The 27419-nt window shown below is 36.5% G+C and overlaps 1 protein-coding gene across 1 annotated transcript; it reads left to right on the forward strand.

Annotated features, from left to right (window-relative positions):
* LOC128225583 (mitogen-activated protein kinase kinase kinase 20-like) lies at positions 1–27419 on the forward strand. Its single transcript, XM_052935463.1, has 11 exons — positions 1–156; positions 859–1079; positions 2214–2301; positions 2712–2810; positions 3155–3220; positions 3534–3562; positions 4971–5054; positions 6877–6930; positions 15662–15748; positions 17035–17164; positions 27364–27419. Exons 2-11 carry the CDS (start codon positions 930–932, stop codon positions 27417–27419), a joined length of 843 nt encoding a protein of 280 aa, XP_052791423.1. The 5' UTR covers positions 1–156; positions 859–929.

Raw genomic sequence — 27419 nt, forward strand, 5'->3', positions numbered from 1 at the left:
CCCATTGGAGCTGTGGACATACAATGTTTTTTTTTTATATTTTGTCTTAATATCCTTGGCATTTAGCAGTTCTTAAGTGAACTTCTTGATTATCTGACTTCTAAACTATAGTACTGTATAAACAGTCACAGTCTATAAATTAAACCGTTCATCCAAGTAAGTAAACATCTTTGTAAAAGAGTGCATATCGTATCATATTGATCAAGTTGTAAATATAATCGACAATCGTAAAGATTTTTAACAATCTGACAATAACAGATTTTCTATGTCAATGATGTACTACAGAACAGTCTACATGAAACTTTCACATTATGCTCTACTCCGCATATTTTAGGCATTGCAGACCTGAAATGTTATTTCATGCTATTCACTTTTCTCTGCATTTAAACTCTCACTTATGTACCAGTCAATTGTAACCACGGCCCCCCAGGTCTGGGGAATAGCGGGGACTTTTGGTCAAGCCAACCCCTGGTAAAATCCCTGTTCTGCGGGGACAAACTGCTGGAAAAATCCCAGCCAAATGACCCTGCACCCCAGGAGACTCTAGGTAAGGATTATTCCCCGGCATTTTTGGTGTGAGGACAAAACCACCGCATTCACCCAAAACTGCGGGGCCACCAGGAAAGTAAAACACAGCCTATTTCCCCGGCAATCCCCGGTATACCCCCAGACCTGGGGGGCTGTGGTTACAATTGACTGGTGCATTACTCTGCGGCTGATCCAAGGACAAAATAATTACGGATGCAGCATTACTATAAGGTGTTAACACAGCGAAACCCAGCAGTAACCTACTGTATCTAAAATTGTTTTAATTAATTGAATACTTTTCTTTCATAGTGTTGTTTCAATAATTTTCAGACTCCCATGCACGGAATACGATTTGCAGAACATATTTGTTTGACAGACCATGTGATAAGACTAACATTATAATGGCCTCAACATTTTGTGAGATTGAGTTTGACGAGCTGCTATTCCTTGAAAAATGTGGTGGGGGAACATTCGGCAGCGTATATCGGGCCATCTGGAAACCATATGAGATGGAAGTGGCAGTAAAGAAACTACTGGTCCTTGATAAGGAGGTATAATGAAGGGTTGTAGCAATGTTTACATTTAAAAGTTATAAGTTCCTAAACAAATAGTTAAAAAAGCTTTCTGTTAAACAAAGCTATTAACTATTCTTTTAAAAAACATAAAATCACTATTATTTTAGATACTGTGAAATCATTAATGTTCGTGGGGCATTAATGTTCGTGGTTTTCGTGGGTTTGGTGATCCACGAATTCAAGATCCCACGAAATATAAACCCTTGATTCACTTTTTCAATTGCCTTGTTACGTACATACTCTAGTATATTCTTAACAGAGGTCGCAGTATACAGTGTTAAAACCTGTCTCACTGTATAACTTACGATCATTATTCTGTTAATATATTATAACTGCCTTTAACAAATAATGAACCAAATCAATTAAATGTGTTTTATGCAGCAAATGACAGTTATAAGCACGTGGTTAAACGTGTGCTGTTAATGAAAGCTCCAAGTTTACAAGATGTCCGTGATGAGTGTCCATACTCGATTTTTTTATTTAATGAAATAATTAATAGATTACTAGTACATTGAAGGTTCTAAGCACCGAACGTGACAATAAACGCACTTTTTCGGTGTTTTCACAGTTTGCAAAATTCTTATTTGGCATTCAATGGCTTCCCCTATCTGTATTTATGATCAGGTTACATCTTCTTTTATTACCTTTATTCCCAATTAAATCAATAAGTGACATGGGTGTATGCACTAATTGGCATGTCGTACCACATTAGCGAGTGTCATAAACCGAGTGACGTAGAAGACGGAAATCACGGGCCAGCGCGTGGATATTATGCAGACGATCTAGGACGATCGCATCTTCGATTTTTTTAAAAAAAATTCAAAGATGAAAATCCACGAATTCAAGTACCCACGAAATTGTTTCTTTTCGGCAAACCACGAAATTTCATGCCATTGAACATTAATGATTTCACAGTACATGTTTGTAAATATGTTATTGCTATTTCAGATTCCTTTCTTTCTTTTGCTATGGTTTTAGTTCTCTATTAAAATACATACAATGTAATTAATTTAAACACTTTGGAATTCATGATGAAGATTGATATTTAAAACTGATGGTTTAATGGTTGTACTTGCATGTCTAAGTGTTTAATCATGTTTGTATTTGCAGGCCCAGGTGTTGAGTATGCTCTCTCACCGTAACATAATCAAGTTTTATGGTGCTGTCACTGAGGAGCCAAATTACTGTCTGGTTACTGGTATGTCTTCATGCAATTATTACCTTAAAGCAAATCAGAAAAAAGTCTTTCTGAATGTCTAGTTCTTGGGAATTAAAGTGTCACAGTACTGACTGGCACAAATCAGAGTATGTGAGTTATTTGGGCCTGTTAGCTGAGATGGCAGGACATCTGACTTGCAAGCAGGGGCCCACCTTGTGCTGAAACCCCAGTCTGGTGCACATATATGATAATGTAGGACTTGAAATGTGTATCATTTTTTTAAGTACATGTATACTGTATGGGGCTCTGGGGGAACACAATAGCGAAGACTATAAAAATAGTTTAAGTACAACAGAAGACAGTGATAAAGAATATTGTCATGAACATAGTCTAGCTTACATGCCTGTACATGCCTGTCAAAATTGTTATGATTGTTTTCATGATTTCAGAGTATGCCAGCAATGATTCCCTGTATGCCTTCCTGCAGAACCCAGAGAACAAGCTAGACTTTGACCAGATACTCAGATGGGGAAAGGAGATAGCTCTTGGTAGGACCACAGTCAGACGCTCCATAAACAATTTATCAATGTTGGATGAGATCAAATATTTGATATGTAGTTTATTGCATATATATTCTCTTGCTTTATTGTCATGCAAATACATTATGTATCGGGATACATGGATCTTTACATTAAAGTTCTGTACTTTGTATGATCAGAAGTCTATTTCTACCAGTTTTTATCTCTACTAGTGCCTGATATCTACATGTAATACCACACATAGTTTGAAAAAGAAGATGAGCAATACTCTCATTTTAACCCTATCATAGTGTATGAAACACTAGGGTAAAGATTACAAATGTTGATCTTGTAAGTTTGTTGTTGTGTTCCAGGTATGAACTACCTCCACAGAGAGGCTCCTATCAAAGTCATACACAGGGATCTGAAATCTAAAAATGGTGAGTAAATTACTCTGGTATATACCTGGATATTTAGGCAGTTATTTAATGTCAGTTATCACAACATCAACAGATTTTAAATTCCAATCTTAAAATTAGTTTAAAAGTTCATTCATCATTATCTTCAATTTCCTTATAAATGAATTGGTAGGTTAAATAACCTTGTTTTCTTGGGGTTGTATTCTATGTTGGGTACTAATCCTTTTTTTTTATAAATGGTATCTGTGTCTATTTGAAGTCTTTGAAAACTTCTGAAAGATATGTATACTGATATTTATATCTACAAATGGATTCCCTTTTCTCTTTCTTTCAGTTGTTATATCCTTTGATTTTGTGTCTAAAGTGAGTATATTTCTTTCCATATAAATAATGTTTAACATCTCGGTACAATTATAAACAAAGAACTGTCTGTTTCGTTTAAACTTGAGGTTAAATCTTAATTTAACATGTTGTGTACATACATGTTTAGTTGTTTTAATGCCCCTGAAGGTGGGAATATTTAAACTGCAGCGTCCATCCGTGTGTCCAGTCTAGACTGTAACTTTCTGTTGTATGGACAGATTTTAAAAATAAATTGCTACATGTGTCTGACATTTAAAGACAACGTGACATGTGCAAGACTGGTGTTCTTACCTTTAAGGTCAAGGACAGACTTATTGTTAGTTTGGTTTGTGTATAGGTGGTTGTGTCCAGGCTGTAACTTTTTCTTGTATGGACATATTTTGAAATAACTTGCCACATATGTTTGACATAGCAAGATGACCCTTGTTCCTATGTCTAAGGTCAAGATTGGATGCTGTATCAAAGGATATAGATTAAAGATGGTCATGTCCAGGCTGTAACTTTCTCTGTATGAATAGATTTTCAAATAACTTGCCACATGTGCAGGACTCGTGTTCCTATTCCTGGTCAAAGTCAAACTAAGGGTTTGTTTACTTCGGAATGCTCAATATAAGGACAAAGAGTATAAGAGGTTGTGTCCTGGCTGTAACTTTTCTTGTATGGACAGTTTTTAAAATAGCTTGCCACATGTGTTCGACATACCAAGACATAGGTCAACAATTTGTTTATAGTCCCTACCTCCTAAGGTCAAGGTTACACTTGGAATGCTGCATATAAGGACATAAGAGTATAGGTGGTCATGTCTAGGCTGTAACTTTCTTATGTATGGGCATATTTTAAAATAACTTGCCACACGTGTTAGACATACCAAGACAATGTGTCGCATGCATGACCTGTGTTCCTGCCTCTAAGGTCAAGGTTACACTTGCTGTTCACAATGGAATTTTGCATATAAGGACAAAAGAGTGACATAGTCATGTTCAGGCCTTAACTTTTTCTTGTATGGACATATTTTAAAATAACTTGCCACATATGTTTGACATATCAAAATGACCCCTGTCCCTATGTCTAAGGTCAAGATTGGATGCTGTATCAAAGGATATAGATTAAAGATGGTCGTGTCCAGGCTGTAACTTTCTCTGTATGAATAGATTTTCAAATAACTCGCCACATGTGTTCAACATATCAAGAAGACATGTCTTGTGCAGGACTCGTGTCCCTATTCCTGGTCAAAGTCAAACTAAGGGTTTGTTTACTTAGGAATGCATGTTGCATGCATGACCAATGTTTGCTACTTTTTGTTTTTCTATATGACCTTTGGATCACACTTGAGTACCACTTCAAGGGCATTTGTCACTTACAGTGACAGATCATATTATTTTATAAACTGTATTCAATTATTGTGTAGATCTGCGACTTTGGAGCATCCAAGTTTGTTGGAAGTACAGCCAAGATGTCTCTGGCCGGAACCTTCCCATGGATGGCACCTGAGGTACAGTCCTTTTGTTCTCTTTTTTTGTAATTTTTACAACTAACTTTTATTTTTTTCTTGTTTGCTTGAGTTACAGTACTATGTTGTGTGTTCGCTTGTTTATCAAGGCTATTTGAGTTGAAGTTCTCTGTTGTTTGTTCGCTTCTTTATTTAGGCTATTTGAGTTGAAGTTCTCTGTTGTTTGTTCGCTTCTTTATCTAGGCTATTTAAGTTGAAGTTCTCTGTTGTTTGTTCGCTTGTTTATCTAGGCTATTTAGGTTGAAGTTCTCTGTTGTTTGTTCGCTTGTTTATCTTGGTCATTTGAGTTACAGCACTCTGTTGTTTGTTCGCTTGTTTATCTGGTTATTTGAGTGATAGCACTCTGTTGTTTGTTCGTTTGTTTATCTAGGCTATTTAAGTTGAAGTTCTCTGTTGTTTGTTCGCTTATTTATCTTGGTCATTTGAGTTACAGCACTCTGTTGTTCGTTCGCTTGTTTATCTGGTTATTTGAGTGATAGCACTCTGTTGTTTGTTCGTTTGTTTATCTAGGTTATTTGAGTTACAGCACTCTGTTGTTTGTTCGCTTATTTATCTAGGTTATTTGAGTTACAGCACTCTGTTGTTTGTTCGCTTGTTTATCTGGTTATTTGAGTTATAGCACTCTGTTGTTTGTTCGTTTGTTTATCTAGGTTATTTGAGTTATAGCACTCTGTTGTTTGTTCGCTTATTTATCTAGGTTATTTGAGTTACAGCACTCTGTTGTTTGTTCGCTTGTTTATCTGGTTATTTGAGTTATAGCACTCTGTTGTTTGTTAGCTTGTTTATCTAGGTTTTTTGAGTTATAGCACTCTGTTGTTTGTTCGCTTATTTATCTAGGTTATTTGAGTTACAGCACTCTGTTGTTTGTTCGCTTGTTTATCTAGGTTATTTGAGTTACAGCACTCTGTTGTTTGTTCGCTTGTTTATCTGGTTATTTGAGTGATAGCACTCTGTTGTTTGTTCGCTTGTTTATCTGGTTATTTGAGTGATAGCACTCTGTTGTTTGTTCGCTTGTTTATCTAGGCTATTTAAGTTGAAGTTCTCTGTTGTTTGTTTGCTTGTTTATCTTGGTCATTTGAGTTACAGCACTCTGTTGTTTGTTCGCTTGTTTATCTGGTTATTTGAGTTATAGCACTCTGTTGTTTGTTAGCTTGTTTATCTAGGTTATTTGAGTTATAGCACTCTGTTGTTTGTTCGTTTGTTTATCTAGGTTATTTGAGTTACAGCACTCTGTTGTTTGTTCGCTTATTTATCTAGGTTATTTGAGTTACAGCACTCTGTTGTTTGTTGGCTTGTTTATCTAGATTATTTGAGTTGAAGTTCTCTGTTTCGAAGTCTCGATTTGGTATCCGGTTTCCATCCCTAGTTAATTGAGTTACAGCTCTCTGTTGTTTGTTGTACTATTCTAGTATGAGTGACCTTGTGTCTCCTATCTTATTAGTGACTGCATCTCCTATCCTAGTATTAGTGAGTGCATCTCCTATCCTAGTATGAGTGACTTTGTGTCTCCTATCCTAGTATTAGTGACTTTGTGTATCTTATCCTGTCCTAGAGTAAGTGACTGTGTCTCTTATCTTTGTTCTTTGTTTTTCTTATCCTAATGTTAGAGACTTTGTTTCTACTATCTTAGTGTTACTTTCATGGAATCATAAACCATTGCATCTTTGTGTGATTGCAAGGCAGATTAGTTGAATATTTCTATGGTATTGGGTTATGATAATTTACTAATGCAATCGATTTATAAAACTACATACTATAGTTATAAACTTATTGTTACAGTATGTGTTGTTGTTGTTGTTTACAGGTGATACAGAGTCAACCAGTGTCAGAGACCTGTGATACCTGGTCATATGGAGTGGTATGTTCTCTGATCTTGTCTCAGCAATCACTTTGTTAGTTTTGATGGGATCTCATGTCAACACCCCAGGACTGCATATGATGTGTGCTCTTGTCTCAAAGGTCAAGGTCACACTTAAATGCCAATGTTATACAAAATGGCTTTTTAAATTTGTTACATTAAAATTAGGGATGCAAACGAATATTCGAACATTCGAATATTCGATCGAACGTTTGATATTCGAATGTCAAAATCGGTATTCGAATATATTCGAAATATATTTTTTTTGTTTGATAACAAATAAACCTTTTGCCTACAACTGTGTTGTTGTATTTATTCACTTGTCTTTTTACAACGACTGATCCCTTATGCCAGGGGCGTGAACGCTATGACACTATACACGTGTCACATGTTAATAAGGGACATATCGTCGGCGACTATATAAACAGTACCCGTAAATTTACGAAAAATGGCTATTAGACAAGTGACATCAAACAATTATTTTCGGTAAATTTTAATGACCATGCCAATAAAAGATATACGGAAACAGCAACCAAAGTGGGGTCATGGCTGCCAATTAAGTTGTGCAATATAGCTCAAATCGCCGTAATAATATGAATGACATGTGCTAGTTATGTGCTCTAAACTATCTTCCATGTTTCAAAATGTCGCTCGTGCGATGAAATGTAACTGTATAGTATAGCGTTTTAGGATAATGTTGTACAATAAATGAGTCAAAATTCAGGGTCATTTTCGTTTTATTACTGAACTAATCCCCGATTAGGTTTGGATTTACATAGATATATTAAGTAGAGATCAATCCCAGAACGAGGCTCTCGTCCTACGGAAAGACCCTCCGTTGGTGATCACGACATTCGACCGGGAATTTACGATCATGTTTTTTTTGCAAATATGAATGCTGTGGAATTGAAATTAATTTGGCTTTTTATTTGTTCAAAATATTTTGCTTTTTGTTGGATTTATCAGGGTCCGTCGCGTGTACCGGCTATGGCAAAAGCCCCGGCTATAAATGTAGAGAATAATAATAGTAGTTAACTACATTTCTTAAATATTAATTTTGTTAATCGAATATTCGAATATTCGATTGAAAGAATAACCGAATATTCGAATATCAATTTTCCCATTCGTTTGCATTCCTAATTAAAATGCATCTATATCTCAGTGGAAAAGGAAATGCTTTCACTGAGAGATGTAATTGAGTACTTTTGGTGTATGCAATGCTGCAACTACATTTCATTGATTTATGGCAGCCCTATTCTTTCTTGTATTCATTTTAGCTGATATTCTTAGCTAGAAGAGGTCATATTTCTATCAATTTGACATTGCAAAATTGAAGGCATTTGTCAGGTTTGACAGCTCTTGTGCTTTTTTTTTTAAAATACTAATATTTAAATGAACATGAACTGTTTGATGAAGTTTAATCCTACCTTATTCTAATTCAAACATTTTGCCTCTAGCCTACTTAACTTTTATCAATTCTATTTTGTAAAGATATGTCTTAAGGATTTCCTAACCTGTAGGAGTTTCCGAGCCACGAGATGCCGTTCAACAGTGTAGAGGGCTTCCAGATATTATCTCCTATACTACAGGTAGTATATGAGTTACTGACCCACGGGTGCCGTTCAACAGTAAAGAGGGCTTCCAGATATTTATCTTCTATACTGCAGGAAGTATGTGAGTTACTGACCCACGGGTGCCGTTCAACAGTATAGAGGGCTTCCAGATATTTATCTCCTATACTGCAGGTAGTGAGGGAGTTACTGACCCACGGGTGCCGTTCAACAGTATAGAGGGCTTCCAGATATTTATCTCCTATACTGCAGGTAGTGAGGGAGTTACTGACCCATGAGGTGCTGTACAACAGTATAGAGGGCTTCCAGATATTTATCTCCTATACTGCAGGAAGTGAGAGAGTTTCCAACCCATGAGGTACTGTACAACAGTATAGAGGGCTTCCAGATATTTATCTCCTATACTGCAGGTAGTGAGGGAGTTTCCGACCCATGAGGTGCTGTACAACCGTATAGAGGGCTTCCAGATATTTATCTCCTATACTGCAGATAGTAAGGGAGTTTCCAACCCATGAGGTGCTGTACAACAGTATAGAGGGCTTCCAGATATTTATCTCCTATACTGCAGGTAGTAAGGGAGTTTCCGACCCACGAGATGCCGTTCAACAGTGTAGAGGGCTTCCAGATATTATCTCCTATACTGCAGGTAGTGAGGGAGTTACTGACCCACGGGTGCCGTACAACAGTATAGAGGGCTTCCAGATATTTATCTCCTATACTGCAGGTAGTGAGGGAGTTACTGACCCACGGGTGCCGTACAACAGTATAGAGGGCTTCCAGATATTTATCTCCTATAATGCAGGTAGTGAGGGAGTTTCCGACCCCTGAGGTGATGGTCAACAGTATAGAGGGCTTCCAGATATTTATCTCCTATACTGCAGGTACTTCGGGAGTTTCTGACCCCTGAGGTGATGGTCAACAGTATAGAGGGCTTCCAGATAATTATCTCCTATACTGCAGGTAGTGAGGGAGTTTCCGACCCCTGAGGTGATGGTCAACAGTATAGAGGGCTTCCAGATATTTATCTCCTATACTGCAAGTACTTCGGGAGTTTCTGCCCCCTGAGGTGATGGTCAACGGTATAGAGGGCTTCCAGATATTTATCTCCTATACTGCAGGTAGTGAGGGAGTTACTGACCCCTGAGGTGCTGTACAACAGTATAGAGGGCTTCCAGATATTTATCTCCTATACTGCAGGTAGTGAGGGAGTTACTGACCCACGAGATGCCGTTCAACAGTGTAGAGGGCTTCCAGATATTATCTCCTATACTGCAGGTAGTGAGGGAGTTTCCGACCCACGGGTGCCGTACAACAGTATAGAGGGCTTCCAGATATTTATCTCCTATACTGCAGGAAGTGAGGGAGTTTCGGACCCCTGAGGTGATGGTCAACAGTATAGAGGGCTTCCAGATATTTATCTCCAATACTGCAGGTAGTGAGGGAGTTACTGACCCATGAAGTGCTGTACAACAGTATGGAGGGCTTCCAGATATTTATCTCCTATACTGCAGGTAGTGAGGGAGTTACTGACCCATGAAGTGCTGTACAACAGTATAGAGGGCTTCCAAATATTTATCTCCTATACTGCAGGAAGTGAGGGAGTTTCCAACCCATGAGGTGCTGTACAACAGTATTGAGGGCTTCCAGATATTTATCTCCTATACTGCAGGTAGTGAGGGAGTTTCCGACCCCTGAGGTGATGGTCAACAGTATAGAGGGCTTCCAGATATTTATCTCCTATACTGCAAGTACTTCGGGAGTTTCTGCCCCCTGAGGTGATGGTCAACAGTATAGAGGGCTTCCAGATATTTATCTCCTATACTGCAGGTAGTGAGGGAGTTACTGACCCATGAAGTGCTGTACAACAGTATGGAGGGCTTCCAGATATTTATCTCCTATACTGCAGGTAGTGAGGGAGTTACTGACCCATGAGGTGCTGTACAACAGTATAGAGGGCTTCCAGATATTTATCTCCTATACTGCAGGTACTTTGGGTGTTTCCGACCCCTGAGGTGATGGTCAACAGTATAGAGGGCTTCCGGATATTTATCTCCTATACTGCAGGTACTTCCGGAGTTTCCGACCCCTGAGGTGATGGTCAACAGTATAGAGGGCTTCCAGATATTTATCTCCTATACTGCAGGTAGTGAGGGAGTTACTGACCCATGAGGTGCTGTACAACAGTATAGAGGGCTTCCGGATATTTATCTCCTATACTGCAGGTACTTCCGGAGTTTCCGACCCCTGAGGTGATGGTCAACAGTATAGAGGGCTTCCAGATATTTTTCTCCTATACTGCAGGTAGTGAGTGAGTTTTCAACTCATTAGGTGCTGTACAACAGTATAGAGGGCTTCCAGATATTTATCTCCTATACTGCAGGTAGTGAGGGAGTTTCCGACCCCTGAGGTGATGGTCAACAGTATAGAGGGCTTCCAGATATTTATCTCCTTTACTGCAAGTACTTCGGGAGTTTCTGCCCCCTGAGGTGATGGTCAACAGTATAGAGGGCTTCCAGATATTTATCTCCTATACTGCAGGTAGTGAGGGAGTTACTGACCCATGAGGTGCTGTACAACAGTATAGAGGGCTTCCAGATATTTATCTCCTATACTGCAGGTAGTGAGGGAGTTTCCGACCCATGAGGTGCTGTACAACAGTATAGAGGGCTTCCAGATATTTATCTCCTATACTGCAGGTAGTGAGGGAGTTGCTGACCCATGAAGTGCTGTACAACAGTATGGAGGGCTTCCAGATATTTATCTCCTATACTGCAGGTAGTGAGGGAGTTACTGACCCATGAAGTGCTGTACAACAGTATAGAGGGCTTCCAGATATTTATCTCCTATACTGCAGGTAGTGAGGGAGTTTCTGACCCCTGAGGTGCTGTACAACAGTATAGAGGGCTTCCAGATATTTATCTCCTATACTGCAGGAAGTGAGGGAGTTTCCAACCCATGAGGTGCTGTACAACAGTATTGAGGGCTTCCAGATATTTATCTCCTATACTGCAGGTAGTGAGGGAGTTACTGACCCATGAGGTGCTGTACAACAGTATAGAGGGCTTCCAGATATTTATCTCCTATACTGCAGGTAGTGAGGGAGTTTCTGACCCCTGAGGTGCTGTACAACAGTATAGAGGGCTTCCAGATATTTATCTCCTATACTGCAGGTAGTGAGGGAGTTTCCGACCCATGAGATGCCGTTCAACAGTATAGAGGGCTTCCAGATATTTATCTCCTATACTGCAGGTAGTGAGGGAGTTTCTGACCCCTGAGGTGATGGTCAACAGTATAGAGGGCTTCCAGATATTTATCTCCTATACTGCAGGTAGTGAGGGAGTTTCCGACCCCTGAGGTGATGGTCAACAGTATAGAGGGCTTCCAGATATTTATCTCCTATACTGCAGGTAGTGAGGGAGTTACTGACCCATGAAGTGCTGTACAACAGTATGGAGGGCTTCCAGATATTTATCTCCTATACTGCAGGTAGTGAGGGAGTTACTGACCCATGAAGTGCTGTACAACAGTATAGAGGGCTTCCAAATATTTATCTCCTATACTGCAGGAAGTGAGGGAGTTTCCAACCCATGAGGTGCTGTACAACAGTATTGAGGGCTTCCAGATATTTATCTCCTATACTGCAGGTAGTGAGGGAGTTACTGACCCATGAGGTGCTGTACAACCGTATAGAGGGCTTCCAGATATTTATCTCCTATACTGCAGATAGTAAGGGAGTTTCCAACCCATGAGGTGCTGTACAACAGTATAGAGGGCTTCCAGATATTTATCTCCTATACTGCAGGTAGTGAGGGAGTTACTGACCCATGAAGTGTCGTTCAACAGTATAGAGGGCTTCCAGATATTTATCTCCTATACTGCAGGTAGTGAGGGAGTTACTGACCCATGAGGTGCTGTACAACCGTATGGAGGGCTTCCAGATATTTATCTCCTATACTGCAAGTAGTGAGGGAGTTTCCGACCCCTGAGGTGATGGTCAACAGGGCTTCCAGATATTTATCTCCTATACTGCAGGTACTTCGGGAGTTTCTGCCCCCTGAGGTGATGGTCAACAGTATAGAGGGCTTCCAGATATTTATCTCCTATACTGCAGGTACTTCGAGAGTTTCTGCCCCCTGAGGTGATGGTCAACAGTATAGAGGGCTTCCAGATATTTATCTCCTATACTGCAGGTAGTGATGGAGTTACTGTCCCCTGAGGTGCTGTACAACAGTATAGAGGGCTTCCAGATATTTATCTCCTATACTGCAGGAAGTATGTGAGTTACTGACCCACGGGTGCCGTTCAACAGTATAGAGGGCTTCCAGATATTTATCTCCTATACTGCAGGAAGTGAGGGAGTTACTGTCCCCTGAGGTGCTGTACAACAGTATAGAGGGCTTCCAGATATTTATCTCCTATACTGCAGGAAGTGAGGGAGTTACTGTCCCCTGAGGTGCTGTACAACAGTATAGAGGGCTTCCAGATATTTATCTCCTATACTGCAGGTAGTGAGGGAGTTACTGTCCCCTGAGGTGCTGTACAACAGTATAGAGGGCTTCCAGATATTTATCTCCTATACTGCAGGTAGTGAGGGAGTTACTGTCCCCTGAGGTGCTGTACAACAGTATAGAGGGCTTCCAGATATTTATCTCCTATACTGCAGATAGTGAGGGAGTTTCCAACCCATGAGGTGCTGTACAACAGTATTGAGGGCTTCCAGATATTTATCTCCTATACTGCAGATACAGTACACTCCACGCAGAACTACCACTTTCGGTTTTCCTTGGCGGATTTTCGTCATCGCGGACACGAAATCCAATTTATCGAAATCCGCTTTCCTCGACATTCTCACTCATTCACCCTCCGAGGCTGATCAGTGGACCGTATAATTACAATCGCCGCGTTACTCAGGAGTAAAAACACCGCCTAACTCGGAGGAAACCAATAAGAATCTTCTACTGTACATGTATCTGATTTTGTGTTATTTATTTGAATAGTGTTCTTTTATTGTGATGTTTCAATATTTTTCAGACTTACTTGCACATAAAAGGACTGGTAATCCTTGGATGGGGCAAAAATGCAATATATGTTGATGTCCATTTTTGACCCAGTTCTAATTATATCTTACTCATTTGACTTCCCTCAGTCCCAGTTTCTTTTAAAAAGTAATGTAAACATTCTGTTTGCTGCGTATATTAAATTAATTTCTCTTAACTGTTTTACATTTAAACCTGTAGTTTGATAAAAAAAAATCACAATAACAAACATGCCAGAAAACCAGAAGTAGTCTAAATTTAGTGCACAATATGTCTCTACGAGATTTGCATATCATGTGACTTCCACATTGTCAAAAACACTAGATTGCGTTTCATACTAATTATTTCTTATTATTATTATCTAAGAAGTAATGGTTCGATAATTTTTTAAACACAATATTCATACTAACACCGTAACTTTCATAAAATAGTTCAATTGAAAGCTGAATTATATTCATTTATAGTAGGAAATAGATGACGACAATATCTTCATACTGATGTAGATTAAATCGGCTATTTTTAAACCACAGAACATGAGTTACCTTCATAGTTTTTTAACGTCACAATTAACAATGCAATTAAAATATTATCTGGAATGCGGAAAAACAACTGATATGTATCACAAAAGAAATAGTGACAGGAAAAATATTCACACTTACATGTATGTTACTCAACACCTGCATTACTCCAATCCAATATAGTTCTCAACAACACAAAAGGAGTATGACGTAATAATGGTAAACAAACAAACATGTGGTGTTATATCTTAAATGTGTGGATATCAACAGGCAATAAACAAATATTAGTTGAAAGGTAAACTAAATACCGAACGAGATATAGATTTATTGTTTTATTATCCCCCGCCTATGAAATAGGGAGGGGGATATTGAAATGGCGTTGTCCGTCCGTCCTTCCGTCCGTCCTTCCTTCCGTCCGTCCGTCCGTCACCTGCGTTTTCTCAGTAACAAGCCGGTAGAATTTCATGAAACTTAAAATAAATATGAACCACTATACTGGAATGATGCCCGTCCAAAAAAAAATTTGATTGGTCAATTGTCCTTGGAGTTATTGCCCTTGATTTTTTGAAAAATGCACATTCACAGCCATTTCTCAGTCGCTAGCTGGCAGAATTTCATGAAACTTAAAATAAATATGAATTACTATACTGGGATGATGCCTCTTCATTTTTTTTTGGATTGGTCAATTGTACTTGGAGTTATTGCCCTTGATTTTTTAATTTTTTTTTTAATTTACAGCCATTACTCAGTAAATAGTTGGTAGAAATTCTTGAAACTTGAAATAAATATGAACCAACATACTGAGATGATGCCTGTTTTTTTTATATTTTGGATTGTGTAATTTCGAGTTATTTGCCCTTGATTTATTAAAAGATCCATGTTTGCAGCCTTTTCTATGCAACTAGCTGGTAGAATTTCATGACACTTGGAATAAATAAGAACCAACATACTGTGATGATGCCTGTCTATTTTTCTTTTGGATTGGTCAGTTTTCCTTAGAGTTATTGCCCTTGATTTATTAAAAAATCATTGTTTGCAGCCGTTTCTCAGTAAAACCAATGTGCTTATCTTATTCTTTCTGAGATTTTTTTTAACCTTCAAGCACAAACAAGCCATCAAGCACAAACAAGCCATCGTTGGCAGGATATCTTTTCACTGAAAATGCTTGTTGAATATGTATTCTTTCTTTCTTTACGAGAAAAAATGATTTTTATAAACAAAATAACTGCCAATGTAATTATTTATTTTCAATAGTAGCATGGTAGTAGCAAAGCATACAACTTGGAGTTCCGCTTTGAACCAATAAACCCTCTGTGGAAAACGAGCAACTCGGCGGAACTTGGCGATTTTAGCGAGGAAAGCGGTTACGTACTCGGCGGATGTCCGCGATAAATTTAAAAAAAAAAAAAGTGACCGAGGAAAGTGGTAGTTCCGCGTGGAGTGTACTGTACTTCAGGAGTTTCTGACCCACGAGGTGACATTCAACAGTATAGAGGGCTTTCAGATATTTATTTCTTATACTGCTGGTACTATGGGACTTTCTGCCCCACAAGGTGCCTTTTAACTGTATAAGGTATGGAGGTCTCAAACATTTTCTATACTACAGGTACTGTGGGAGTTACTGACCCATGAGGTGCCATTCAATGGTATAGAGGGCTTCCAGGTTGCCTGGTTGGTGGTGGAGAGAGGAGAGGTACATTTATAATTGTACATAAATTGGCTAGATGAGGATTATAGAAAAACATTCTGCTTTTCGATTTATGTTCGTGGCAAAGTTTAAAGAAACTGATGAAACAAAGGTGAATTGAAAACATACTCTTGACAGTCAGAATCTTTTGTACCGTACATTTTAAACTCATGTTAAAGAAATATTGTCATAGCCTTGGTGTCTGCGTGTTTTTTTTTAACCTTTTAGCTCAAAAAACTGTCACAAGATATTCAAATGAAACTTGTTATGCATGTTGGTGGTGACAATATGTACATGTATAGTTAGGCCCATAACTCTTGCTCTAAATGTTGTCAAGTAATTCATCTTGTTCAACTTAAACAAAAGTTGAATAATGGCATTCACCTTCAATGTATATAATCAATAAAAAATACAATTTCTGATTTAAAACATTTTACGATTATATACCCAATCCACAAAGTGAAGTGTAGGCTATTCTTTATAGGAATCGCACATCATCATGTCTGTCGGTCCTAAGCTTCAAGGTCAAGGTCACTGCGCACCTCAGAACTTCGTGTGTTTTGCAGCTATATAAACCTTACTGATGATAGTGGTTCATGTCGGGTCCATTATTTTAATATTGATGGCAGGATTTCAAAAAAAGTTCACAGTAGTGAACACCAAAAGATGACGACATGTCACACCCAAGACCTGAATTGCTAGCCCCAAGTCAAGGCTACTGTGGGCCTCAGGACTTTGTGTCTTTCTATATGAACCTTCTTGATAAATGTGGTTCGTGTCGGGTCCATAATTTTATCATTTCATAATTATTTTGAGATAGTGACCATTATAAGATGATGTGTCACCCAAAGACCCAGATTGCTAGCTTCAAGATCAAGGCTACTTAAAACATAAGTGAGTTTTGTGATATTGGCCTTCCACTGAACATTGTCAGTTTTGCTTTATAAGTCTTATTGATGATAGTGGTTTGTGTCCGGTTCATGGCATGCATGGTTGAATTCCGAAATAATCTGGCATAAGTCACCACTGTAAGAAGATGCCACTTGGGTTCTTGAGCTTCAAGGTCAAGGTTCAAAGCCCATCACATGGCTAGGACTAGATCTTGTGGCAAATAAGAATTAATTTCCTTCACATAATCTTCCCCATTTTTACATTCGGATCAATGGTCAACATGATTTGATTTTAATTGCAAAAGTAAAGCAATAACATCCTGTTTCATATGGCTTTTGTTTTGGATGTCAGTTTTCACATCAGTTGTGAATTTTCTTGCATGAATTATGTATCAATTGCAGCGCCTAACCATCCCGAGCTCATGCCCGCCATGTTTTGCGAAGATCATGCACCAGTGTTGGGAGCTGGAGCCCAAACGACGGCCATCCTTTAGGCAGATTCTCAACAAACTGGATGTAATACTGGAGGATGGTACGAGATATAACATATAATGGACTTGACACGTCTGTTTATTTGACTTAATGAGTCTTTTCCATATAATGCAAACAATTAAGAGTGTAATAATGCAGATAAGTTCCAACTTGTTAAGTTCTTATAATATGAAATAATTATGCTTTCAATTAATTAAAATCAAATATTCCACTTAAACTGACACTATTTTAGCTCGTCTGATTTTTGAAAGCTATTGTCATTAATTTGATTGCCGTCATTGTCGTTATCAGAGGCGTAGGTTAAGTTTTGTGTTTAGGTCACTTACATGGAAACTATCAAAGCTATCGCTTTCATGTAATACCCTTCTTCACAGTACCCTTAAGATGCTGAGTCTCACCTGTTTTTTTTTATTAAAAAACATACTTTCTTCAATTTTTGGGTGGATTGATTTTAATTTTTTTCATAGACAATAATTGGATAATGACTTCAATATGAGCAAGAATTTTCTGTCCAGCACATTTTCGTTACATCACTAATGGCTTGGTGTCCAACATTTATGAGTTATTCAAGATGTATTTTTTGCATATCTTATGTTCTATTAATAAAATATGGCACATAAGCTTCAAGATTTTGAAAGGACAATATAAAAACACCACATGGAAAGTAAATACAGCCATTTAGAAATTTCACATTGTTTGTGATGTAACAAGGACAATATGACAGAATGATGGCACTATCTGCTTTTATGTGCTGATTTCAAGTTTTTCTGTATTATCTAAACATTGCTGGCACTTAAGTGTTTATAGTGACCCCGTGCCAAAAAAGCTTTGCTAAATGTCGCAAAACGAAGCTAAAAGCTTCGCAAAACGATGTTAAAAGCATCGCAAAACGATGCGGTATTGGCCAAAAAAACGAAGCTTTAGGGAAGCTTTCGATTTGTTAAAAGCGCAGCTTTTTGGACAAAAAAGCGCAGCTCTTCGCAAAAGCTGTGTTTTTTGTTCGCAATAGCTGTGTTTTTTGTTTGAAAAAGCGCAGCTTTTGCGAAGCTTCTTCCTTTTTAGTTTGAAATAGCAAAGCTTTTGCGAAGCTTTGTGCGGTTTTGGCCAAACAGCGCTTCTATTCGCAAAAGCTGCGCTTTTTGCTTGAAATAGCGAAGCTTTTGCGAAGCTTTGTGCGATATTGGCCAAAAAGCGCAGCTATTCGCAAAAGCTGCGCTTTTTGCTTGAAATAGCGAAGCTTTGTGCGAAGCTTTGTGCGTTATTGGCCAAAGCTGCGCTTTTTGAGCCAATACAGCAAAAAGCACAGCTCTTCGCAAAAGCTGTGCTTTTTGTGGCAAAAAAACGCTGCTCTTCTCAAAAGCTGCTTTTTTTCCTCCAACCCTCTGAGGTTATTAAGTAATTGATAAACAACTAAAATAAGTATAAGATCAGAATATTATAAGAACTCACCAGTATTACATGTCATCTTTTACAAAACATCAAATGATTGGATTGTCATATTCCAAATCATGGTCCATGTTCATCTGATCTTATGATAGTTATATCATAAATTTAATATCATTAATTTATCCCTTTAATTGTCAATGGTTATTATTTGTGTAAATTCCTTTAAAAACATCCAACCCTGCTGAAATCCCAACAAAATGGCCCCCCTATTTCAAATTTGGTTCTGAGATTCTGATTGGTTGTTGTACAAATATGGCTTATCATGGGAATGGCTTATGAACAAAGCATTAAGATCTATGATGATAATATGTATAGAAATTAAAGTAATATGAATTCTGTGAATATTCAGTTGATTAATAACTGTTTATTTTGTAAGTGTATTATTTTGCATAATATTATAAAATATCCTTTTTTTATTTTGAATCATTTATTGATAATTCATTTATTCATCCATTCATTTAAAAGTAACTAATTAAGTAAATTAATTAATCAATTTATAAAATAATTAATTATTTATTCAATTATTTATTCAAATCTTCATTCATTCAATTATTTATTCAAATCTTCATTCATTTGTTCATTCATTCATTCATTCATTCATTCATTCATTCATTCATTCATTCATTCATTCATTCATTCATTCAATTATAATTCATTCATTCAATCTCTAATCAATCGACCAACCAATCAATCAATCCACCGGTTAATCAATCAATACATCAGTAAATTAATCAAACGTTTACATTGATTCATTATTTATGCAATTAATCAATCAATCAATCAATCAATCAACCAATCAATCATTCATCCATGTATTATTTTATTTTTAGATTCAACCCTTTTTTATCCATGTTTCATTCATTCATCAAGAGATTGAATACTTAATTCAATCAGGAATAGAATGTATTGATTCATTTGTTGAATGACAGAATATTTTTTTTATGTTATTGTGGATTTACACATTTATACACTAAAACAATTAAATAACTGCTGATAAAAGAAATTCTTAACTTGAACATGAATAATTGAGATGAAATGCAGAATTTTTAAAAGAAAAAATTCTTCAGCTATAATACGCTTAATACGCAAAAAAGTGCACCTACAAAGCAAAAGATCCAAAAAAATAAGCTTCGTCTTTGGTTTTAAAGCTTCGTCTTTGGTTGAAAAGCTTTGTCTTTTCCAATTAATATTGGCCATCTTAAATTTCAAAAAGACGAAGCTTTTATATTAAAGACGAAGCTTTTATATTAAAGACGAAGCTTTTGTTTAAGGAAAATAGGGCTTAAACAAAAAGACGAAGCTTTTTTTCAAAAGACGAAGGTTAAGCAAAGCTTTTTTACTAAAAGCGAACCTTTCATACTAAAAGCTAACCTTTCATACAAAAAGCGAACCTTTCATGAAAAAAACGCAGCTTTTGCGAAGCTTTTGAAAAAAGCGAAGAAAAAGCACAGCTTTTGCAAAGCTTTTAAAAAAAAACGCAGCTTTTGAAAAAAAGCGCAGCTTTAGCGAAGAAAAAGCTTCGCTAAAGCTGCGCTTTTTATGAAGCTTCGTTTTTATTTGGCACAGGACTCAACTTTAATATGATTGCCATCAACATGAACAAGTGTTCATTTTCACTATAACCTTTCGGTGATGTAACTGGACTCAGTAAGTCTACATTAAATAAGATGTTATTTGGATAAGAAAGGCATAAACATGAAAATAACATGCCTCTTTATACCATTTCAATAAAATACAAATATTGAGAGATATAATTACAGTTATTTTGCTTTATTCTTTCCAAAACAACACCTTTAACTTTCCAAGGGATGTAACACTGGACACCAAATGGTCATTCACCATGACACTTGTGAAGCGAAATATCATACATGTTAATTTTTGTCGGACTTCAATTTACTTTACATACAGGAATACAGTGGAAATCATATGAAAGTAAAAACATAGGCTATTACACGTTCATTGAATATAAAATTTTACAAAACTTGGAAGAGCTTAACTGTAAACATGATTGAAATACTTATTTAAACGTCCATCAGTGTATGAACTACATTTGGGCTGTTCTAAGTGGGTGCAGTCCGAAGGACTTCACTGACACTCTGAGCCAATTACCTTGTTGGACATTAAAAATAATTAAGTAACATTTATATTTGGATATTCTGTTTTCTAAAAGAATTAAGTAAAGCCTTGAAATGTAGCATGAGCCCATCAATGTCCGAGGGTCAGTTAAAAATGTAACTGAGACGTTGCATGCATGGGACACTGTGTGTGAGTAACTTCGCGTCATCCTTGGTCAAACAATTAAAAACAATGACACAATGCGGGAAATTATCGTGAATATTCATTAATTGAATGAACTAAACCTGACACTATCTGAAAATGATTACCGTCATGCAGTAAAGAACCTGTGTTCATCGAAGGAAAATGTATTGTAATGTAAATCTTTTTACATGTAAAACCACATGTTATTGAATGTTAAATTTGTTTAATTATTTTTTTAAAATGTCCAGTTAAAATGATATAATGGTGTTTTTTTTAAATAATGTTCGGTTAATGATGTCCTGGATACACTGTTTGGATCTTTAACAAATCTTGATGAAACACAGACTGTTTTCCAGTTCTCATATCACTGAAGAAGTACATCTGAAAAAAAGAAACAAAAAATCCTTACTGCCTGCCCGTCTTAAGACAAACAATGTCCCAGGGTTATTTCAACAGATTGGTGGCAGAATCATGGACCAAATGATGTTATAGAATGAACTTACTTTGTGAGAATCCAATGTTAATAATTTAAAATTAGATCCAGAACATGCAATACATGTCTTTATCTTCTTATAAACAACATTCTAAAAACAGTACCTGTCAATTTATACAGAAGCCTGCACACATAATGATGTCAGGAAGAACACTGTTGCCCTGACATCCATGGCCACTGGACTCTAGAACAGAATCGGTGTCCAACATTCAGCATCAATAATATTTTCTGAAAATTCTCAATTTCAACAAATAAGCAGAAATCTGTAGATATTACATTAAGTTGGGTGTTATTTGTTACATATTAAGTCTACAAGTTTTAAAAGCCATATCCATAATTATTTTATGCAACTGTGTTGTTCTAAGATGTAACACTAACTGGAAAGTTCTTTGACTGAACTAACGATCTTAGTGTCAATGTTATGTCACAAATGAAACAGTAAACTACTTGTTCAGATATATTTAGAATTTATTTTAAATGCTTATAAGTGTAATGCTTCTTAAAGTTATTGCACATGAATGGGAATGCATACACACAGATGTTTTCTTGATTATTATACCAGATGTAATGAAGACAACTAAATTTGCATCTTTATTTACCGTCAAAGTTAAGTCTTTTCCGTCTTTTATCAATCTCAGATTTTTTATAAACATTTCTGTTGTTTTCATTTCAAGTGATAATATTTTACAAGTGTTTATTTAATCAATTGTGTTTAGTAACAAAAATAGCATAAACCATCTAAAAAAACAAAGTATCATTTCTCGGCGTTCGATACAAAAATAAGACACAATAGGGAAAATGGGCTGTCCAACTGTCTTCAACAATAACACGAACTCAAATAATTACATGAGCATGTAGACGGGTGAGAAATGTCCTGAAATGCACTCTTTTCCGCTAGAACACCAATTGTATCGGAAAGGTGTAATAGTTTGTCTCATAAAACAACTTTTTAACACTCAGTCGATGCGTTCGAGACGTAACACGATGAAAATACTCACACATGTTTGTTTTGACAGTCCTCCATTTTTTTCCAAAAATAGTCGAAGTCTCGAAGCGCCTCAATTTATGACGCTGATATCATATGTAAATAGAATAACAACACTGGGAATCCCCCATTTGCGCGCACCTGCTAAATCTAAGCCTTTACAGTGAAAGTTTACTTACGTAACATTTTGACGGAAAACGTGCCTGCCGATTTCGAATTAAAAATAAAGATACACCTTTGTTGAAAAAAACACAACGAATACGTTTCCTTTTTATTACAAAACCTTTGTTTTGATATTATTTCAATAAAATTAACCTTTTACGCACAACTGCTTGGTAGAATGGACCATCTCAGATTAGTTTCTTGCTCCTGTTTGATGTTTTTTGAATACATGCGTTTTTTGTTGCTGGGTGAAAAAGGCCTACATGAAAAAGTGCCTGGCAATTGTCCACAAAAATCTGACTTGTTTTTCGTTTTAAATATTAATCAAATTCAAGGAAATTCAAGGAAATAAATGAAAGACTCGAGACTGTCTCCCACATAAATGATCTTTTTAACCATGCATATAAGGGGAAATTCCGTTTGTTTGGGATGTAACAGGAATGTGCTGGACAGTGAATTCTTGCTCATATATCAAACTGGTATTTGAGTCACACATTTGGAAGGGTAGGGGGAGGGTGGGGGATATTTTAGAATTTTGGAATTCTTAAATTTTAGCTAGTCTGGTTTTTAGCTCTACTGGCCAAAGGCCAGAAGAGTTTATGCGATGGTAATGTGTACGTAGTGTGTGCGTCCGTGCGTTCGTGCGTCTGTGCGTCTGTAAACAATTGCTTGTGAAAATGATAGAGTGTTCAGTTTTTATTGTATCTCGATGAAACTTGTACAGTATCTAGATATTTATTAGAGCTCGGTTCCTTTCGAAAACCAGCCAGATCCGCCCATGCATGTCTAGATTATGGCCCTTGATAGTATTAAAAAAATGCTATTGTGTAAACAATTGGTTGTGAACACGATACAGTCTTCAGTTTTGATTCAATCTCGATGAAACTTGTACAGTATTTAGATATCCATTAGAGCTCGGTTCCTTTCAAAACCCAGCCAGATCCGCCCATGCATGCCTAGATTATGGCCCTTGATAGTATAAAAAAATGCTATTGTGTAAACACTGCTTGTGAACATGATACAGTCTTCAGTTTTGATCTCGATGAAACTTGTACAGTATTTAGATATCCATTAGAGCTTAGTTCCTATTGAAAACCAGCCAGATCTGACCATGCATGCCTAGATTATGGGCCTTGAAAGTATTAAAAAAATCAGTTCATCTGTAAACAATTGCTTGTGAACATGATACAGTCTTCAGTTCTGATTGTATCTCGATGAAACTTGTACAGTATTTAGATATCCATTAGAACTTGGTTCCTATTGAAAACCAGCCAGATCTGCCCATGCATGCCTGGATTTTGGGTCTTGAAAGTATAAAAAATGCTATTTTAAGCTAAGTCTATTTTTAGCCAAGTCTACGTGAGGGAAGACTATTTTTAGCCAAGTTTACATGGAAAGTCACAATTGCTTGTGAAGGTTTGTTCAAGTTATGCCCCTGGGGTCATTACTGCCTCCCCCCCCCCCCCCCCCCCCCCCCCCCCGCACGGCGATTGTACGCAAGGGACCAGTGCGGCAAATGCAAATGACCTCGGCGACATTGGCGGAGGCCCAGGGAAGAGTTCTCTTTTCTTTGTAAGGGACGGACTCCCCCCCCTTTAAATTGGGAAATATTAAAAACCTTTTTGTCTGAAACCACTATGCAAATCCTTGCTATTTTGAACAAGGCTTTATTTAGTGTTCCACTACGATGGTTGTTCAAATTATGCCCCTTGGGTCAAAACTGGCACTGCCCTGGGTGTCACAGTTTTCCTAGAGACTTATTTAAGAAATATTTTCAAAATCTTTTTGTTTCAAACCACAAGGCCCATACCTTTGATATTTGTTGTGGAGCATTATATGATGCAATTGAAACATTTGAAATAATGCCCCTTGGGCAAAAGCTGGCCTCACCCCCTTTTACTTAATTATTAACCCTTTTCCTCATGTCAAATCAGCCATATTAGGCCTGCCACTGCATGGCTTATCAGTACATTGATAACCAGTAGCCAATAGATAATAAGCCCCTATAAGTACCCCTACTGCATAGGAGATTATTGGAGAATATTGAAAAATTGCCCCCTATGCATTTCTAACTTATTTTTCTAGTATTTCTTTTGGTTTAATCAATTATATAGTTCAATATAAAGTTTGTAGGTAAATGAATTTCCAATCCAGTGGTATAATTTTTATTCTGTTGTCTAATAATAATAATAATAATAATAACTTTATTTAAAGAAGGTAACACATTAAGACATAGGCATCATATTATAAACAAACATAACACACGACTTATTTACAATGTGGCCTTCTGAAAGAACATACACACGCACACACACATAAATGCTTAGAATGAAAACGCAAGCATAAATTTATGTTATTTCAAAAGGGTACGTATTAAAATGTTATACGAAAACATAAAGAAACATGAATATAATACATTACTTATAAGATCAATGCCGAACAATACATCAATTTGTACCTAAAGGTTAACAAATCGTATCATTAAAATTTATTAACTGAGTAAGTAGGACAGTCACACATGTATTTAACACCTTAATCGAGATATATATAATGTAAAAACAATAGTCATGTCTAAATTATTTGGTTGAATATTTATAGAGAAACACAACTCCTGTGAAAAATTGAAGATGTTTCAATTGATTTCATATTATACTATATTTCCATTGACACCTATGCATAACAACTTTAATATTTTATAGTATTTCTTTTGATTAAAATAATGTTAGAAATTCAAATAATGAATATAGTATTTGTAGTGTATTAAATTTCGAATCTAGTGATCATAGTTTAATCTAAAAAGGTTTTGACAATAAACAAATATTCAAATCACAGAAATCATGTATTGTTAAAAAATAAACACAATTTAATTGGGCAAACAACAAATTTTATTTCAGATTCATTGTTCTCATAAATAAAATTTGCATGTTCGTTGTTGAAAAATGGATTGAATAAAATAATTGTAAATATCAAAATAAAAGTCTGGGTCTGCTACTGGCAGTTTTAAAAACTTTGGGAACGTACTAGATGTTGCTCTCAATAAGCCGAACAACTAAAATTTTTAATAGTCAGAATCCTTATTTAAATTAAATTCAGTGATTCCGTAATAATATTATAATTAAAATCTGTCAACACAAGGCAATAAATCAAGGTCTAAAATGCATGGACAATTACGACAACATTCTTGTGTATTTATCGAGGTCGAGAGAACACGTGTTTTAACAGCTGTCAAACTGGGTCATATCACATATAATTTTATAATTATCCGTGTATTCACAACAAAATACTTACTTTGATTAACAGACGTAAGGGGACATTTTTATTACCAGATTAACATTCCATTTTTGGAAACAGAAGTGACAAATGACTGTGTTTATTCAAGCCAGATTCTTGTTTACTACATAGTAAATCAGCCATTTTGACACATTTCTAAACCATGACAGGTGACGTCATTAGCGTGTGATCAATAGGATATATTTATATGATATTAATTATTGGTAGTTTTAAATAGCTAGTGACGTGTATGGGTATTTTCCATTAAAAAAACGAGACAAGCACGCGTTAAGCATGCACTGTGAACTTTTAAGGCGTGTTTGACCTCTGTCTCTTTTAGTCGCGATTTTCTGAAAATCTTGAATAGTAACATCATCTTTTTTTATTATTTATATAATTATCGATGTTTATATTACACAAAAATGCATTTGTTGCCAAAAAAATAAGCAACAGTTATGTTAATAAATGACCGTAAATAAGCATGGCACATTTTGGAACAATCATGCGGGAATCAATAGAGGGACATTTTGGAACAATTATGCGGTAATCGATAAAGGGACAATTTGCAACAATCATGCGGGAATAGATAAAGGGGCAATTTGGCACAATCATGCGGGAAAGGGTTAATTTTTAAAGCTACAGTAATGAAATTTTGACCATGTGAACAGTTTTGCAAACAAGCATTAATGTTGTCCTCGGATGTCCTTGACTTTGCCTTTGACCAAATTTTTATTTTTAAAGCTACAGAAATGAAATTTTGACAATGAGTACAGTTTTGAAAGCAAATATTTTTTACCCTCAGATTACCTTTACTTGGCACATATATTAAAATAGTTCATGCAACCAATCTGCTTACAACACTTCCTGCCCTCAGATGTTGAACGTGCAGCGTTTTCAGCTAACCCAAACACTAAAAGTGAACTATGTATTTGTTGCCTATTACTTAAACGTACATGCTCTGGATTGAAAATGACCACAAGAGCCATGCCAGTAGAGTATAGGCCCTTTTGGGCCTCTTGTTTAAGTGAAGTTTTGCATTTAGGTCATTTACATGGAAAGTATGAAAGCTATCGCTTTGAAACTTGGGGAACTTGTTCAACTAATACGCTTCTTCACATTGTAGCCTAAAGATGCTGAGTCTCACCTGTTTTTTGGGGGTAAAAAACATGAATTTTGATGGATTTTAGTAGATTTTGAGAATTGGACATAGCTTCTTCAATTTTTGTTGGATTTAATTCAATTTTTTTCACAGACAATAGATGGATAATGCCTTCAATGTATCAAACAGGTTTTTGATTCACACATTTGGAAGGGAAGGGTAGGGAATATTTTAGTATTTTTGGACTTGGTAATTTTTAGCTAGTCTGATTTTTTTATGTTTTGTTTTTTACATGCAAACTATCAAATCCATCACTTTCAAACTTTGGAATACCTGTTCACTATCAGATGCAGAATATGAAATAAATAAACCATAAAAGGATGAAATCAGACTAGTGTTCAGCACCCGCAGTATGTGCTCTTGTTAATTTTATTATAATTTACGGATTTATTCAAAATTATTCAATTGATGGGATGTGTGAAAGAAATTAAACTATTTTCAGAGTTTGTTTAATCCTAATTACAGATTCAATGCATGATGTGACCAACACTTTTCTCGAGGATAAAAGCTTATGGCAGTAA

The sequence above is a fragment of the Mya arenaria genome, chromosome 1, assembly GCF_026914265.1.
Source record: "Mya arenaria isolate MELC-2E11 chromosome 1, ASM2691426v1".
NCBI lineage: Eukaryota > Metazoa > Mollusca > Bivalvia > Myida > Myidae > Mya > Mya arenaria.

What these genes read in the sequence shown, in the direction of transcription:
- LOC128225583 (XM_052935463.1), top strand. Translation starts at nt 930, where the DNA reads ATGGCCTCAACATTTTGTGAGATTGAGTTTGACGAGCTGCTATTCCTT. An exon ending in AAATTACTGTCTGGTTACTG is followed by an intron (nt 2,302 to 2,711) that starts GTATGTCTTCAT and finishes TCATGATTTCAG; the next exon opens with AGTATGCCAGCAATGATTCC. An exon ending in GGATCTGAAATCTAAAAATG is followed by an intron (nt 3,221 to 3,533) that starts GTGAGTAAATTA and finishes TCTTTCTTTCAG; the next exon opens with TTGTTATATCCTTTGATTTT.